A 19,430-nucleotide genomic window follows, 5' to 3' on the forward strand; every position below is an offset into this window, starting at 1 on the left:
AAGGCTGCTAGGAGGAATAAAGTTCATTTCTCTTGGCAGAAGGGCTCTCAGTGCAGGTACTGGGCAGCTTCAGAATTCTATTAACCTGCAGATTAACCCCATATCTGCAAGTTAATTACATTTTTTACATGGCAGTTTCCTTTTAATATCAATTAGTAGTGCTACAAAAAGCTCCAAAGTAGCCCATGCCTTGGACCTGAAAATACTTTGAAAATAAATGTCACAATACCTGCAAAATCCTTTCTAAAAATGTATCTGCCCCTAATCTATATCTATAATTGTCTAAGGTCCATTTCCGTCTGTTTGTCCATTTGTCTGTAACGGAAATCGCGTGTCGCTGATTGGTCGCGCCCGGCCGGCCGCGACCAATCAGCGATATTGGGGCGGGATTTAAACACCGCCTATGCAGCATCAATAGTAAAAAGATGTCAAGTTAAAAATAATAATAAAAAAAATCATGAGATTCTTACCTTCTGGCATCCCCGGCAGCTTTTCCCGCTTCTCGCGATGCTCCGGTCCCCAGTAATGCTTTGCGGTAATGACCCCAGATGACTAGCTGTCTCATGAGACCACTACATCATCACAGGTTATTGACGCAAAGCATCACTGGGAACGGACCTGGCAGGAGCATCGCTAAAGACCTGGGCTGGATCCGAGGGCCGCCGGAAGGTGAGTTTATAACTATTTTTTATTTTAATTCTTTTTTAACAGGGATATGGTGCCCACACTGCTATATACTATGTGGCTGTGTTATATGCTACGTAGGCTGTGTTATATACTGCCTGGGCTGTGCTTTATACTGCGTGGGCTGTGCTATATACTACATGGCTGTGCTATATACTATGTGAGCTGTATTATATACTGTGTGGGCTGTGTTATATACTGCTTGGGCTGTGCTATATACTACATGGCTGTGCTATATACTACGTGGGCTGTGTTATATACTGTGTAGACTGTGCTATATACTATGTGAGCAGTGTTATATACTGCGTGGGCTGTGCTATATACTACATGGCTGTGCTATATACTATGTGGGCTGTGTTATATACTACTTGGGCTGTGCTATATACTGCATGGGCTGTGCTATACACTATGTGGGCTGTGCTATATACTATGTGGGTGTGCTATATACTACGTGGGCCATGTTATATGCTACATGGGCCATGCAATATACTATGTGGCTGTGTTATATACTACGTGGCTGTGTCATATGCTACGTGGCTGTGCTATATGCTACGCGGCTGTGCTGTATACTACATGGTCCATTTTATATGCTACGTGGGCCATGCAATATACTACATAGCTGTGTTATATACTACATGGCTGTGTTATATGCTATGTGGCTGTGCTATATGCTACATGGCTGTGCTATATACTACGTGGGCTGTGCTATATACTATGTGGGCTGTGTTATATACTACTTGGGCTGTGCTATATGCTGCATGGGCTGTGCTATATACTATGTGGGCTGTGCTATATACTATGTGGCTGTGCTATATACTATGTGGGTCGTGTTATATGCTACATGGGCCATGCAATATACTATGTGGCTGTGTTATATACTACATGGCTGTGTTATATGCTACATGGCTGTGCTATATGCTACGTGGGCTGTGCTATATACTATGCAAGCTGTTATATACTACGTGGTCTGTGTTATATACTATGTGGGCTGTGCTATATACTACGTGGCTGTGCAATATACTACGTGGCTGTGCAATATACTATGTGGCTGTGCTGTATACTACGTGGCTGTGCTATATACTACGTGGGCTGTGTTATATGCTACATTGGCTGTTATATACTATGTGGCTGTGCTACATACTATGTGGCTGTGCTATATACTATGTGGTCTCTGTTATATGCTACGTGGGCCATGCAATATACTATGTGGCTGTGTTATATACTACATGGCTGTGTTATATGCTACGTGGCTGTGTTATATACTACGTGGCTGTGCAATATACTATGTGGCTGTTCTATTTACTAAGTGGCTGTGTTATATAAAATGTGGCTGTGCTATATATTATGTGGGCTGTGTTATATACTATGTGGCTGTGCTATATAGTACATGGCTGTGCTATATACTATGTGGGCTGTGTTATATGCTACGTGGGCCATGTAATATAATACGTGGCTGTGTTATATACTACGTGGCTGTGCTATATGCTACGTGGGCTGTGTTATATGCTACATGGGCTGTGTTATATGCTACGTGGCTGTGCTGTATACCACGTGGCTGTGTTATATGCTACTGGGCTGTTATATGCTACTTTGACTGTGTTATATGCTATGTGGGCTGTGGTATATTTCTCTGCTGTATCTGTGCATCATGAATTGTGATATGTGTTAAAGGGGGCCCACTGAGACCCTTTCGCATGGGGCCCTCAAAAACCTGGAGCCAGCTGTTAGGTGTCGAGTTCCCGCCTCTGCACAGGGGGAATCTCAGTCCATCTCTGCTGCGGTCTCCCATTCTTCTCCTGCCGCAGTGGAGCCTGCTCAGCAGAGACGTCAGTCCCAGCATCTTGCTCAGTCCCACTCTGTACAAAGAGTTACTGCTGCTTTTCCTGCTTCTGCCATTGAAGTCAGTGCTGGGCAGCGGCGAGGAGACACTTCTGGGACTAAGTCCTGCTCTTCTCATTCTGAGCTTGCCCTGAGTAAGATCTCTCAGTGGAGATCGACGGTCACATGGTCAGATACTGCAGCTAAGTCTATTGGTCCTTTCTGGAAGGTCCTGTAGGTGCTAGCACTAAGTCCTGCTTGGCACACACTGAGCATGCCCAGGGCAAGATCTCTCAGTGGAGATTTAGGGTCACATGCTCAGGTATGGCAGCCTCTCATTGGTCCTTCTAGGAAGGTCTTTTACTTGCTGCAGCTATATAACTCTCGCATGGCCGTACGTATGTACTTTGCACCTGTGTGGTCTTGTATGAGTGTGTTCAGGGACCCGGCTGAAATAAGCAACTAGAATGCTGGCACCTCTGGCGAGGAGTTCGTATGCTTGTGTGTTCAGGGACCTGGCTGAAATAAGCCCATAGAATGCTGGCACCTCCGACGAGGAGTTTCGTGTGCGTGCAAGACTACTGACTGCTCTTGTTTAGACAGTTAACCTGTGCCTCTGTGGAGTCTAACAGGGCACAGCACTTTGAGTTCACGGCTGCTCTGTGAAGTAACAGAGTTAGCTAACACTGCCATTAGTTCCGCTATTTGCTAGCAGCAGGTTCTCCTGCTCGGTGGACCCTGGGCTGCGAACGCATCTATCCTAATAAAATATATACTTTCATTAGGTGCGTTCCGCTAGCCCGAACATAATACTAGCGCCAGGGTCTGGCTAGTAAATGGCGGACATACAGTTAGGTCCAGAAATATTTGGACAGAGACAACATTTTTCTCATTTTGGTTATAGACATTACCACAATTTAATTTTAAACAAAACAATTCAGATGCAGTTGAAGTTCAGACTTTCAGCTTTCATTTGAGGGTATCCACATTAAAATTGGATGAAGGGTTTAGGAGTTTCAGCTCCTTAACCTGTGCCACCCTGTTTTTTCAAGGGACCAAAAGTAATTGGACAATTGACTCCAAGGCTATTTCATGGACAGGTGTGGGCAATCCCTTCATTATGTCATTCTCAACTAAGCAGATAAAAGGCCTGGAGTTGATTTGAGGTGTGGTGCTTGCATTTGGAAGGTTTTCCTATGAAGTAAACATGCGGTCAAAAGTGCTCTCAATGAAGGTGAAACAAGCCATTCTTAAGCTGTGAAAACAGAGAAAAAACTCATCCGAGAAATTGCTACAATATTCGGAGTGGCAAAATGTACAGTTTGGTACATCCTGAGAAGGAAATAAAGCACTGGTGAACTCATCAATGCAAAAAGACCTGGGCGCCCACGGAAGACAACAGTGGTGGGTGATCGCAGAATAACCTCCATGGTGAAGAGAAACCCCTTTACAAAAGCCAACCAAGTGAAGAACACTCTCCAGGAGGTAGGCGCATCAATATCCAAATCTACCATAAAGAGAAGACGGCATGAAAGTAAATACAGAGGGTTCACTGCACGGTGCAAGCCACTCATAAGTGTCAAGAATAAAAAGGCTAGACTGGACTTGGCTAAAAAACATCTAAAAAAGCCAGCACAGTTCTGGAAGAATATTTTTTGGACAGATGAAACCAAGATCAACCTCTACCAGAATGATGGAAAGAGAAAAGTATGGCGAAGGCTTGGTACAGCTCATGATCCAAAGCATACCACATCATCTGTAAAACACGGTGGAGGCAGTGTGATGGCTTGGGCATGCATGGCTGCCAGTGGCACTGGGTCACTAGTGTTTATTGATGATGTGACACAGGACAGAAGCAGCTGAATGAATTCTGAGGTATTCAGAGCCATACTGTGTGCTCAGATCCAGCCAAATGCAGCAAAACTGATTGGTCGTCGTTTCATACTACAGATGGACAATGACCAAAACATGAAGCCAAAGCAACCCAGGAGTCTATTAAAGCAAAGAAGTGGAATATTCTTGAATGGCCAAGTCAGTCACCTGATCTCAACCCAATTGAGCATGCATTTCACTTGTTAAAGACTAAACTTCAGACAGAAAGGCCCACAAACAAACAGCAACTGAAAACCACCGCAGTGAAGGCCTGGCAGAGCATCAAAAAGGAGGAAACACAGCGTCTGGTGATGTCCATGAGTTCAAGACTTCAGGCAGTCATTGCCAACAAAGGGTTTTCAACCAAGTACTAGAAATGAACATTTTATTTAAAGTTATTGAATCTGTCCAATTACTTTTGGTCCCATAAAAAAACAGGGTGGCACATGTTAAGGAGCTGAAACTCCTAAACCCTTCATCCAATTTTAATGTGGATACCCTCAAATGAAAGCTGAAAGTCTGAACTTCAACTGCATCTGAATTGTTTTGTTTAAAATTAAATTGTGGTAATGTCTATAACCAAAATGAGAAAAATGTTGTCTCTGTCCAAATATTTCTGGACCTAACTGTATAGCAATCTTTTGCGGTGTATCCAGCAGCTGGAGGGAAGGTTGGCGGCTCTCGAGAGCTCAACCTCAGCTGTGGATATGTCTGCAGTTGCTGTACAGGCTGCTAGCGTGGCTGCAGCAACTTTGTCCACTGCCACCCCTGTTCCGACATTTTCGTGCCTCCCACTCCCAGAAAAATTTTCTGGAGAAAGCAGATCTTGTAGGGAATTCGTGAGTCAGTACTCTATTCACCTTGAGCTTCTGGCTGCACATTTTCCCACAGAGCGGGCTAAGGTGGGATTTATTGTGTCCCTCTTGTCAGACAGGGCGTTGGAATGGGCTACGCCGCTGTGGGAGCATGGTGATCATGTGGTGCAGAGTGCTCCGTTGTTTCTGAACACTCTGAAACAGGTCTTCCTAGGACCTCAAGCCATGATACGGCGCTCCAACTGCTGACATTAACTCAGGGTTAGTCCTTGGTGAGCCAATTCGCCATCCGTTTCCGAACTTTAGCTTCAGAGCTAGAGTGGTCGGATAAAGCCCTTATCCCCATATTTTGGAGGGGGCTGGCTGATCACGTTAAGGATGCTGTGGTCACTAGGGAGATTCCAGCCACACTGGAGGAGTTAATAACTGTCTCTACCCGCATTGACCTCCGTTTTAACGAGCGGAGGTTTGAGCGAGCCCAGTGTAGGCAGAGGTTTCGGCTGGCTCCCACCTTCGCCAGACCTCTGGAATCTCCGGTCCTGGTTCCTGAGTCACATAAGGCCAGGGAGGTGTCACGAGCGGATTCTAAGTCCCGGACCGCTTGGGCATCCAAGGTTCCTCATGTTTGCCAGCAGTCTGGACATCTTGCCACCAGATGTTCTCAGCGGTCGAGGAGACATCAGCCTCTAGTGGTAGTCAGGGGAGGTACACTAGATACGGTGACGTTTGCCTCAAAATTGTCCTTTAAGGGGACAATTAACATTGGCTCATCTTCCCACTCAGTAGAGCTCTGCGTGGATTCTGGGGCAGAGGGTAATTTCATGTCTTCCGCCTTTGCCCAGTGTCACGCAATACTCCTGGTTATGCTAGTGCAACCAGTTACGGTACGAGTGGTGAATGGGTCGACACTACCTTCACAGATAACTCACCAGACCATTCCTTTTACTCTGTCCATGTCACCATCCCATCTGGAGACAATATCTCTGCTCGTCATACCTGAGGGTATTGATGAGGTCCTGTTGGGGATACCTTGGTTACGGTACCACTCTCCACATATCGAGTGGTCTTCTGGCAGAATTTTGGGATGGGGTGAGTCTTGTGAGGGTAGGTGTCAAAGGGAGTGCGTTCAGGTTGCTACTACTGAGGTACCCGCAGATCTATCCTCTCTCCCCAAGCAATACTGGTCTCATGTGGATGTGTTCTCCAAAAAGGTGGCGGAGACCCTTCCACCTCACCGCCCCTATGACTGTCCTATTGACCTCTTGCCTGGTGCTGAGCCTCCCCGGGGTCGAGTTTATCCGTTATCTCTCCCGGAGACGGAGGCTATGTCTCAGTACATCCAAGAAAATCTGGCAAGAGGGTTCATTAGGAAGTCAGTGTCGCCTGCTGGGGCTGGGTTCTTCTTTGTTCAGAAGAAGAATGGGGAACTGCGTCCATGTATTGACTACAGGGGTCTTAACGCCATCACCGTTAAGAACAAATACCCATTACCCCTGATATCTGAGTTTTTTGATAGGCTACGGGGAGCAAGGGTATTTACAAAAGTAGATCTGCGGGGTGCTTACAATCTGATTCGCATCCGTGAGGGGGATCAATGGAAGACGGCTTTTAACACCAGGGATGGGCACTATGAGTATCTGGTGATGCCCTTCGGGCTCTGTAATGCCCCAGCCATTTTTCAAGACTTTGTGAATGACATCTTCCATGATATGCTCACCACCTCGGTCGTAGTCTATCTGGATGATATTCTCATCTACTCTCCAGACATCGACTCCCATCGGAGAGATGTTCGCAAAGTCTTTGACCTCTTACAGGCAAACTTCCTCTACGCCAAGTTGGAGATGTGTGTGTTTGAGCAGGAGTCCTTGCCATTTCTTGGTTATATCATCTCTGCCCAGGGTTTGGCTATGGATCTTGCCAAGCTACAGGCTGTGATGGAGTGGCTGGAACCCCATTCTCTTAAAGCGGTGCAGTGCTTTATGGGGTTCATTAACTACTATCGACAGTTCATTCCACACTTCTCAACGTTGGTAGCTCCCTTGGTTGCCCTTACCAAGAAGGGAGCAAATCCCAAATTGTGGTCTGTGGAGGTCTCCAAGGCCTTTAATTCCATAAAGTCACATTTCGCTAGCGCTCCCATCCTACATCGCCCCGATGTAGACAAACCCTTTATCATGGAGGTGGATGCCTCATCTGTTGGTGCAGGAGCAGTCCTCTTCCAAAAGGATGCTCAAGGTTGGAAGCATCCTTGCTTCTTCTTTTCAAAGACCTTTTCACCAGCAGAGAGGAATTATTCCATCGGGGACAGGGAGTTGCTGGCCATGAAATTAAATTTCTCGGAGTGGAGACATCTCTTGGAGGGAGCTCGTTTTCCTTTCCAAGTCTTCACAGACCATAAAAATCTGGTGTACCTACAGACAGCCCAGTGGTTAAATTCTCGCCAGGCAAGATGGTCCTTGTTCTTCTCCCGGTTCCATTTCACCCTCCATTTTCTTTCTGGGGAGAAGAACATTCGTGCCGACGCTCTCGCTCGCTCAGTGGTGTCATCTGTGGAGGAGGAAGAGGAGCCTCGGCTTATTGTCCCCACTGAGAGCCTGAGAACCATAGCTCCGGTTTCGCTAGAGTCTGTGCCTCCGGGCAAGACTTTTGTACCACCCAATTTGCGACCGGAGGTTCTCTCGTGGGCTCATTCGTCCAGAGTTGGTGGACATTTTGCGACAAAAAGGACACCTGAGCTGTTGGCGAGGACGTATTGGTGGCCACATATGGTCCGTGATGTCAGGGATTATATTCTGGCATGTGTCTCCTGCGCCAAAAATAAGTCTCCTGGACAACGGCCAGCTGGGTTACTTTATCCATTGCCGGTGGCAGACAGGTCCTGGGAGATGGTCGGGATAGACTTTGCGGTGGGTTTGCCCAAGTCTCGGGGCTGTACCGTCATTTGGGTTATCACCGATCACTTCTCCAAAATGGTGCATTTGGTGCCGCTTCCGCGGTTACCTTCGGCATGGGCTTTGGCAGCGTTGTTCATAAAGCACATCTTTCGCCTACACGGTATGCCAGACAAGATTGTCAGTGACCGGGGTCCCCAGTTTGCGTCTCAGTTCTGGAGAGAGCTTTGTTGTCTTCTCATCATTGAGTTAAATCTCTCCTCCGCATATCATCCCGAGACGAATGGATTGGTAGAGAGGGCCAATCAGACCTTGGTCACATATCTGTGACATTTTGTTTCAGCCAGACAGGATGACTGGGCATCCTTGCTACCGTGGGCAGAGTTTGCGCTGAACAATGCGGTTGCCGACTCCACTGGACAAACCCCATTCCTCCTCAACTATGATCAGCATCCGTGGGTACCTGTGCTTATGCCCGTGTCTTCTGCCGACTCCAGGGTGGCAGACTGGGCTGTGGAAGCATGGGATATTTGGGACCGCACTCAGGATGCCATTCAGGCCTCCAAGGAGAGAATGAGGTCCTCCGCCGATGCACATCGGTGCTCCGCTCCGACCTTTGCTCCTGGCGACTTAGTGTGGCTCTCCATCCGTAACATCAGGCTGCGAGTTGAGTCCACTAAGTTTGCACCTCGCTACTTGGGTCCTTTCAAGGTCCTCGAACAGGTTAATCCTGTGGTCTATCATTTGGCCCTTACGCCACGCCTGGGTATCACCGACACCTTTCATGTGTCCCTCTTGAAACCCGTATACATGTCCCGGTTTTCCGAGTCATCTGCTGGGACATCGGGTTCGTCTACGGATGATTACGAGGTGAACGCTATTTTGGGGTGCAAGGTGGTACGTGGCCAAAAATTTTATTTGGTGGATTGGAAGGGTTATGGTCCTGAGGACAGGTCCTGGGAGTCTACTGAGCACATTCGGGCTCCGCAGCTCATTGCTGCCTTCGAGCGTGGCGAGGCCCAAGGAGGAGGGGGCCAAGTTAGGGGTCGAGTTCCCGCCTCTGCACAGGGGGAATCTCAGTCCATCTCCGCTGCGGTCTCCCATTCTTCTCCTGCCGCAGTGGAGCCTGCTCAGTGGAGACGTTGGTCCCAGCGTCTTGCTCAGTCCCACTCTGTACAAAGAGTTACTGCTGCTTTTCCTGCTTCTGCCATTGAAGTCAGTGCTGGGCAGCGGCGAGCAGACGCTTCTGGGACTAAGTCCTGCTCTTCTCATTCTGAGCTTGCCCTGAGTAAGATCTCTCAGTGGAGATCGAGGGTCATATTGTCAGATACTGCAGCTAAGTCCATTGGTTCTTTCAGGAAGGTCTTGTAGGTGCTAGCACTAAGTCCTGCTTGGCACACACTGAGCATGCCCAGGGCAAGATCTCTCAGTGGAGATTTAGGGTCACATGCTCAGGTATGGCAGCCTCTCATTGGTCCTTCTAGGAAGGTCTTTTACTTGCTGCAGCTATATAACTCTCGCATGGCCGCACGGCCATGCGCTAGTATTGCTTTCATTTATGTACTTTGCGCCAGTGTGGTCTTGTATGAGTGTGTTCAGCGACCCGGCTGAAATAAGCCCCTAGAATGCTGGCACCTCCGGCAAGGAGTTCGTATGCTTGTGTGTTCAGGGACCTGGCCGAAATAAGCCCACAGTTAATAAGCACACAGTTTCGTGTGCGTGCAAGACCACTGACTGCTCTTGTTTAGACAGTTAACCTGTGCCTCTGTGGAGTCTAACATGGCGCAGCGCTTTGAGTTCACGGCTGTTCTGTGAAGTAACAGAGTTAGCACACTGCCATTAGTTCCGCTATTTGCTAGCAGCAGGTTCTCCTGCACGGTGGACCCCGGGCTGCGAACGCATCTATCCTAAGAAAATATATACTTTCATTAGGTGCGTTTCGCTAGCCCTAACACCAGCCCTGGCTTCACTGATTGGTCGCGGCCGGCCAGGCGTGACCAATCAGCGACAGGCGCAGTCCGGCTGCGAATTGGCACGGGATTTGAACCACGCTTCGCTGATTGGTCACGCCCGGCTGGCCAGTCGAATCCTGTGTATTCATTGCATTATTCTTAAATCTTCATAAATAAACTACATTCATATTCTAGAATACCTGATGCGTTAGAATCGGGCCACCATCTAGTATTGTAATAAATATAAAATGCTCATTTCAATTTCAGGATTATACCACTTTTCTGGCATGGATTTTCAAAATAAATGTACCAGCCTCCCAACTAGACGTATTTATTATTATTTTACTCATTTATATACCGTATTTTTCGCTTTGTAAGACGCTCCGGATTATAAGACGCACCCCAAATTTTGAGGAGAAAAATAGGAAAAAACTTTTTTTAATAAATTGGTGGGGCGTCTTATAATCCATGCGTCTTATTACTTACCAGGGGTTGTGGCTGCGGTGGTGCGGTGGTACAGGGTCCCAGGGCCGTTGCTGGAGGCAGGAGTGGAGCATTGCTGCAGGCTGGGATGATGGGGTCTGCAGGGGGGCTTTGGTGCTGCATGGGGGCTGCTGTGCTGCAGGCTGGGATGAGGGGTGCTGCAGGGGGCTCTGGTGCTGCAGGGGGCTCTGGTGCTGCAGGGGGCTCTGGTGCTGCAGGGGGCTCTGGTGCTGCAGGGAGCTCTGGTGCTGCAGGGGGCTCTGGTGCTGCAGGGGGCTCTGGTGCTGCAGGGGGCTCTGGTGCTGCAGGGAGCTCTGGTGCTGCAGGGAGCTCTGGTGCTGCAGGGGGCTCTGGTGCTGCAGGGGGCTCTGGTGCTGCAGGGAAAAGACCAGAGCCCCCAGCAGTTCGTCCATGTATTCCTCTATGACTGACTCCGGGAAAATGGCCGCCGGAATCTCGAGAGATGAGATCTCAGTGCTGAAATCTCATCTCCCGAGATTCCGGCGGCCATTTTCCCGGAGTTAGTCATACTGGAATGCATGGACGAACTGCCGGGGGGCTCTGTTCTTTCACAAAATGTCGCCAGAGCCCCCCGCAGCACCGGAGCCTCCAGCATCACCCGGGGCAGCAGCGGACATCCCCCGCAGCGGCGGCGGGCGACAGCGGCGGCGGGCGGTAGCGGCGGCGGGCGGTAGCGGCGGCGGACACCCCCTCATCCCAGCCTGCAATGGTAAGCCGTATATCCGCTTTGTTAGACGCACCCACATTTCCCCCCCAAATTTGGGGGAAATAAAGTGCGTCTTACAAAGCGTAAAATACGGTAGCTCCATTACTTCCACAGTGGCACTCTCCCCATTGGGGCTCACAATCTACATTCCCTATCAGTATGTCTTTAGAGTGTGAGAAGAAACTGGAGAACCTGGAGGAAACCCACACAAACACGGGGAGAATATATAAACTCCATGCAGATGTTGTCCTTGGTGGGATGTTATTTATCAATGTATGCCGTTTGTATTGCAGTATATGGTGACAAATTCGCTTTAAGGTAGGACCTTATAGAAAAATGATACATACAATTTTAAAAACATTATTCACCTTTTACTCCATTCTTCATCCCATTTGCCAGAGGCAGGATGTTTTTCTTTACAAGTTCTAAAGGTCCAGGCCGATGTAAAATTTTTTCATTCAAATCTTCAGCCAAGCGAGCTTTCTTCTCTTTAAGCTGATCTGATTCAACTGCACCATCTATAATGTAGTATATAATGGTTTAGGTTAAGAAAATAAATTGGCATCAATGCAGAAATATTGACCATTTAATGGACACAGAATGGTCAGTTTTTGGCCAGACAAAAATTTTGTCGCCTGGTCATATAATGCACCCAATCCTAGTTTACATTGTCACCTGTGCTCAGTAAATGATTGGTTAATTAGTGTGTGTATAAAAAGAAACCAGCACCCCAGACCTTCACTTGAACTGCAACTAGAGCTCTGATAACATGCCAAAAATACACCCTGCGACCAAAACCTGGATTATCAAGAGGCTGAAGACCAGATCCACTGCAGAGGTGGCAGGCACCTTTAATATTTCTCAGCGTCAAGTGCAAATAATTCAAAAAAGATTTGAAGAGACCAGAGAAGTGTTTGACAAGCTCAGGTCTGGCAGACTTTGCAGGACAACTGCTCAGGAGGAATATGTGCAGATAAAGAGGGGGGCTGACAGCACTCACTTATCAGGGCGCCCGTTCCATGTCCAGGGAACCTTCCTGGATATCCACGAACCATTAAAAGAGATGAACAGCGCTCCAGCCAGGTGTATGAATATCAAAAAAAGGTATTTATTGAGCCATAAAAAGCTGCTCAGGAGGAATGTTTGTTGGTTATTTTGAAAATCCAGTGCAAACTCCTCTTCCACTGCAGCAGAGCTCCAACAGGCCTGGTCACCTCAAGTCCCTTTGTCAACTAGAACAGTTTGTATGATTCTGTCTTGAAATGGCCTCCATGGTCAAATCAGTGCCCCGAAGCCGGCACTAAACAAAAGGCAAATAAAAAACCATGTGACATTTGCAAAGTTCCACAGCCTGCTAAACAGATGGACGCTGGAAAAGTGGCAGAAGGTGGATTTCTCTGATTAATCTTCAGTAGAATTACACCACAGCTGCCGCAAATACTTCCGGAGACCTACTGGAGCCGGTATGGATCCAAAATACACCCAGAAAACAGTTACATTTGGTGGTGGAAAGATCATGGTCTGGGGTTACATTCAGTATGGCGGAGTGCAAAACATTTGCAAGGTGGAAGGCAATATCAATAGACTAAAATACCAAGAAGTATTAGCTACCTCTTATATTCCAAATCATAAAAGGGGTCAAATTCTGCAGCAGGATAGTGCTACATCTCATACATCCATCTCTACAACAAAGTTCCTCCAGTCAAAAAAGATCAAGGTGCTCAAGGACTGGCCAGCCCAGTCACCTGAACATCATTGAGCATGTTTTGGGTAGGATGAAAGATGAAGCTTGGAAGACAAAACTAAAGAATCTAGATGAACTGTAGGAGTCATGTAACATAGTAACATAGTTATTAGGGTTGAAGGAAGACTTTAAGTCCATCTGGTTCAACCCATAGCCTAACCTAACATGCCCTAACATGTTGATCCAGAGGAAGGCAAAAAAAAACCATGTGGCAAAGAGTAAGCTCCACGTTGGGAAAAAATTGCTTCCCGACTCCACATATGGCAATCGGACTAGTTCCCTGGATCAAGGAATCTAGTTTATATAACCTGTAACATTATAATTTTCAAGAAAGGCATCCAGTCCCCTCTTAAATTTAAGTAATGAATCACTCATTACAACATCATACGACAGAGAGTTCCATAGTCTCACTGCTCTTACAGTAAAGAATCCACGTCTGTTATTATGCTTAAACCTTTTTTCCTCCAGATGTAGAGGATGCACTCTTGTCCCTGTCTCAGGTCTATGATAAAAAAGATCACCAGAAAGGTCTTTGTACTGTCCCCTCATATATTTATACATTAAAATAAGATCACCCTTAGCCTACGTTTTTCCAAACTAAACAGCCCCAAGTGTAATAATCTATCTTAGTATTGCCGACCCCCAGTCCTCTAACAACCTTGGTCGCTCTTCTCTGCACCCGCTCTAGTTCAGCTATGTCTTTCTTATACACCGGAGACCAGAACTGTACACAGTATTCTAAGTGTGGTTGAACTAGTGACTTGTATAGAGGTAAAATTATGTTCTCCTCATGAGCATCTATGCCTCTTTTAATGCATCCCATTATTTTATTTGCCTTTGTAACAGCTGCCTGACACTGGCCAATAAATGTGAGTTTGTCATCCACCCACCATACCCTCAGGTCTTTTTCATTGACGGTTTTGCCCAGAGTTTTAGAATTAAGCACATAGTTATGCATCTTATTACTTCTACCCAAGTGCATGACCTTAGATTTATCCCCATTAAAGCTCATTTGCCATTTATCAGCCCAAGCTTCGAGTTTACATAAATCATCCTGTAATATAAAATTGTCCTCCTCTGTATTGATTGCCATGCAGAGTTTAGTGTCATCTGCAAATATTGAAATTCTACTCTGTATGCCCCCTACAAGGTCATTAATAAATATGTTAAAAAGAAGAGGGCCCAATACTGACCCCTGTGGTACCCCATTGCTAACCGCGACCCAGTCCGAGTGTGCTCCATTAATAACCACCCTTTGTTTCCTATCCCTGAGCCAGCTCTTAACCCACTTACACATATTTTCCCCTATCCCCATTATTCTCATTTTATGTATCAACCTTTTGTGTGGCACCGTATCAAAAGCTTTTGAAAAGTCCATATACACTAAGTCCACTGGGTTCCCTTGGTCCAGTCCGGAGCTTACCTCTTCATAGAAATTGATCAGACTGCATTCTTTGCTATTCCTGATGACTTCATTAATAAATTGTATGAATCATTGTTGATCCACATGGATTCAGTCCTTTAAGTTCATGGAAGTCACACAAAATATTAAATATGACTCTAATAGCAACACAACTTCATTCACGAATGTTATGCAACATATATTTGTATTTTAACCCCTTTCTGCCATTGGACGTACTATTCCGTCCATGTGGGGTGGGCCCTAATTCCCAAGGACGGAATAGTACGTCCAGCACGATCGGCCGCGCTCACGGGGGGAGCGCGGCCGATCGCGGCCGGGTGTCAGCTGCCTATCGCAGCTGACATCCAGCACTATGTGCCAGGAGCGGTCACGGACCGCCCCCGGCACATTAACCCCCGGCACACCGCGTTCAAACATGATCGCGGTGTGCCGGCAGTACAGGGAAGCATCGCGCAGGGAGGGGGCTCCCTGCGGGCTTCCCTGAGACTCCCGGAGCAACGTGATGTGATTGTGTTGCTGCAAGGGTCTCCTACCTCCTATCCCTGCAGGCCCCGGATCCAAAATGGCCGCGGGGCTGCATCCGGGTCCTGCAGGGATTACTTCCGGGTGCCGTGCAGGCTGCAGATGAAAGCAGCAGCCTGCACGGCTGTAAGTGAGATCGGTGATCTGACAGAGTGCTGTGCACACTGTCAGATCACCGATCTGTAATGTCCCCCCTGGGACAAAGTAAAAAAGTAAAAAAAAAAATTCCCACATGTGTAAAAAAAAAAAGAAAAACAAATTCCTAAATAAAGAAAAAAAAATATATTATTCCCATAAATACATTCCTTTATCTAAATAAAAAAAAATCAAACAATAAAAGTACACATATTTAGTATCGCCGCGTCCGTAACGACCCCACCTATAAAACCATATCACTAGTTAACCCCTTCAGTGAACACCGTAAAAAAAAAACAAAAAAAAAACCGAGGCTAAAAACAACGCTTTATTCTCATACCGCCAAACAAAAAGTAGAATAACACGCGATCAAAAAGACAGATATAAATAACCATTGTACCGCTGCAAACGTCATCTTGTCCCGCAAAAAACGAGCTGCCATACAGCATCATCAGCGAAAAAATAAAAAAGTTATAGTCCTCAGAATAAAGCGATGCCAAAATAATTATTTTTTCTATAAAATAGTTTTTATCGTATAAAAGCGCCAAAACATAAAAAAAATGATAGAAATGAGGTATCGCTGTAATCGTACTGACCCGAAGAATAAAACTGCTTTATCAATTTTACCAAACCCAGAACGGTATAAACGCCTCCCCCAAAAGAAATTCATGAATGGCTGGTTTTTGGTAATTCTGCCTCACAAAAATCAGAATAAAAAGCGATCAAAAAATCTCCCGTGCCCAAGCGTGTTACCAATAAAAACGTCAACTCGTTCCGCAAAAAACAAGACCTCACATGACTCTGTGGACTCAAATATGGAAAAATTATAGCTCTCAAAATGTGGTAATGCAAAAAATATTTTTTGCTATAAAAAGCTTCTTTCAGTGTGTGACAGCTGCCAATCATAAAAATCCGCTAAAAAAACCGCTAAAAAAAGTAAATCAAACCCCCCTTCATCACCCCCTTAGTTAGGGAAAAATAAAAAAAAATTAAAAAATGTATTTATTTCCATTTTACCATTAGGGTTAGGGCTAGGGTTAGGGTTAGGGTTAGGGCTAGGGTTAGGGCTAGGGTTAGGGTTAGGGTTGGGGCTAGGGTTAGGGTTGGGGCTAGGGTTAGGGCTAGGGTTGGGGCTAGGGTTAGGGTTGGGGCTAGGGTTGGGGCTAGGGTTAGGTTGGGGCTAGGGTTAGGGTTGGGGCTAGGGTTAGGGCTAGGGTTAGGGTTAAGGCTACAGTTAGGGTTGGGGCTAAAGTTAGGGTTAGGGTTGGGGCTAAAGTTAGGGTTAGGGTTTGGATTACATCTACGGTTGGGAATAGGGTTGGGATTAGGGTTAGGGGTGTGTCTGGGTTAGAGGTGTGGTTAGGGTTACCGTTGGGATTAGGGTTAGGGGTGTGTTTGGATTAGGGTTTCAGTTATAATTGGGGGGTTTCCACTGTTTAGGCACATCAGGGGCTCTCCAAACGCGACATGGCGTCCGATCTCAATTTCAGCCAATTCTGCGTTGAAAAAGTAAAACAGTGCTCCTTCCCTTCCGAGCTCTCCCGTGCGCCCAAACAGGGGTTTACCCCAACATATGGGGTATCAGCGTACTCGGAACACATTGGAGAACAACTTTTGGGGTCCAATTTCTCCTGTTACCCTTGGAAAAATACAAAACTGGGGGCTAAAAAATAATTTTTGTGGAAAAAAAATATTTTTTATTTGCATGGGTCTGCTTTATAAACTGTAGTGAAACAATTGGGGGTTCAAAGCTCTCACAACATATCTAGATGAGTTCCTTAGGGGGTCTACTTTCCAAAATGGTGTCACTTGTGGGGGGTTTCTACTGTTTAGGTACATTAGGACCTCTGCAAACGCAATGTGATGCCTGCAGACCATTCCATCTAAGTCTGCATTCCAAATGGCGCTCCTTCCCTTCCGAGCCCTCCCATGCGCCCAAACAGTGGTTCCCCTCCACATATGGGGTATCAGCGTACTCAAGACAAATTGGACAACAACTTTTGGGGTCCAATTTCTCCTGTTACCCTTGGGAAAATACAAAACTGGGGGCTAAAAAATAATTTTGGGGGGAAAATGTTTTTTTTTTAATTTTCATGGCTATGCGTTATAAACTGTAGTGAAACACTTGAGGGTTCAAAACTCTCACAACACATCTAGATGAGTTGCTTAGGGGGTCTACTTTCCAAAATGGTGTCACTTGTGTTTTTTTTTACTGTTTAGGTACATTAGGGCTCTGCAAACGCAATGTGACGCCTGCAGACCATTCCATCTAAGTCTGCATTCAAAATGGCTCTCCTTCCCTTCCGAGCCCTCCCATGCGCCCAAACGGTGGTTCCCCGCCACATGTGGGGTATCAGCGTACTCAAGACAAATTGGACAACAATTTTTGGGGTCCAATTTCTCCTGTTACCCTTGGGAAAATACAAAACTGAGGGCTAAAAAATAATTTTGGGGGGAAAATATTTTTTGTTTATTTTTACGGCTATGCGTTATAAACTGTAGTGAAACACTTGAGGGTTCAAAACTCTCACAACACATCTAGATGAGTTGCTTAGGGGGTCTACTTTCCAAAATGGTGTCACTTGTGGTTTTTTTTTACTGTTTAGGTACATTAGGGCTCTTCAAACGCAATGTGACGCCTGCAGACCATTCCATCTAAGTCTGCATTCAAAATGGCGCTCCATCCCTTCCGAGCCCTCCCATGCGCCCAAACAGTGGTTCCCCCCCCACATATGGGGTATCAGTTTACTCAGGACAAATTGGACAACAACTTTTGGGGTCCAATTTCTCCTGTTACCCTCGGGAAAATACAAAACTGGGGGCTAAAAAATTATTTTTGTGGGAAAAAAATGTTTTATTTTTACGGCTCTGCATTATAAACTTCTGTGAAGCAGTTGGTGGGTCAAAGTGCTCACTACACCTCTAGATAAGTTCCTTAGGGGGTCTACTTTACAAAATGGTGTCACTTGTGGGGGGTTTCAATGTTTAGGCACATCAGTGGCTCTCCAAACCAACATGGGGTCCCATCTCAATTCCTGTCAATTTTGCAGTGAAAAGTCAAACGGCGCTCCTTCCCTTCCGAGCTCTCCCATGCGCCAAAACAGTGGTTTACCCCCACATATGGGGTATCAGCATACTCAAGACAAATTGTGCAACAACCTTTGGGGTCCAATTTCTTCTCTTACCCTTGGGAAAATAAAAAATTGGGGGCAAAAAGATTATTTTTGTGAAAAAATATGATTTTTTATTTTTACGGTTCTGCATTATAAACTTCTGTGATGCACTTGGTGAGTCAAAGTGCTCACCACACCTCTAGATAAGCTCCTTAGGGGGTCTACTTTCCAAAATGTTGTCACTTGTGGGGGGTTTCAATGTTTAGGCATATCAGGGGCTCTCCAAACGCAACATGGCGTCCCATCTCAGTTCCAGTCAATTTTGCATTGAAAAGTCAAATGGCGCTCCTTCGCTTCAGAGCTCTGTCATGCGCCCAAATAGTGGTTTACCCCCACATATGGGGTATCAGCGTACTCAGGACAAATTGTACAACATCTTTTGGGGTCCATTTTCTCCTGTTACCCTTGGTAAAATAAAACAAATTGGAGCTGAAGTAAATTTTGTGTGAAAAAAAAGTTAAATGCTCATTTTTATTTAAACATTCCAAAAATTCCTGTGAAACACCTTAAGGGTTAATAAACTTCTTGAATGTGGTTTTGAGCACCTTGAGGGGTGCAGTTTTTAGAATGGTGTCACACTTTGGTATTTTCTATCATATAGACCCCTCAAAATGACTTCAAATGAGATGTGGTCCCTAAAAAAAAATGGTGTTGTGAAAATGAGAAATTGCTGGTCAAATTTTAACCCTTATAACTCCCTAACAAAAAAAAATTTTGGTTCCAAAATTGTGCTGATGTAAAGTAGACATGTGGGAAATGTTACTTATTATTAGTAATTTGTGTGACATATCACTGTGATTTAATTGCATAAAAATTCAAAGTTGAAAAATTGCAAAATTTTTAAAATTTTTGCCAAATTTCCATTTTTTTCACAAATAAACGCATGTAATATCAAATAAATTTTACCACTATCATGAAGTACAATATGTCACGAGAAAACAGTGCTGGAATCACCGGGATCCGTTGAAGCGTTCCAGAGTTATAACCTCATAAAGGGACAGTGGTCAGAATTGTAAAAATTGGCCCGGTCCATAACGTGCAAACCACCCTTGGGGGTGAAGGGGTTAAGTTAATTATTTGTTTGAATATCACATTACTTTCTGTGGGCGACAAAACTTTTGTCTTGCCAAAATCTGGCCATTCTGTGTCCATTGTCATGATCTCTGCAGGCAGAGATCATAGCAAGCCTAT

General features: G+C 45.8%; 1 protein-coding gene across 1 annotated transcript in view; it reads right to left on the reverse strand.

Annotated features, from left to right (window-relative positions):
* The window catches only part of LOC143764759 (myocardin-like), a 618,138-nt gene that overhangs the window by 57,447 nt on the left and 541,261 nt on the right, over positions 1-19,430 (reverse strand). Inside the window, exon 5 of the mRNA XM_077250689.1 lies at positions 11,611-11,760. Coding sequence (XP_077106804.1) covers positions 11,611-11,760 — 150 coding nt within the window. The remainder of the gene's footprint in view (positions 1-11,610; positions 11,761-19,430) is intronic.

This window comes from Ranitomeya variabilis, chromosome 4 (assembly GCF_051348905.1).
Source record: "Ranitomeya variabilis isolate aRanVar5 chromosome 4, aRanVar5.hap1, whole genome shotgun sequence".
Classification (NCBI taxonomy): domain Eukaryota; kingdom Metazoa; phylum Chordata; class Amphibia; order Anura; family Dendrobatidae; genus Ranitomeya; species Ranitomeya variabilis.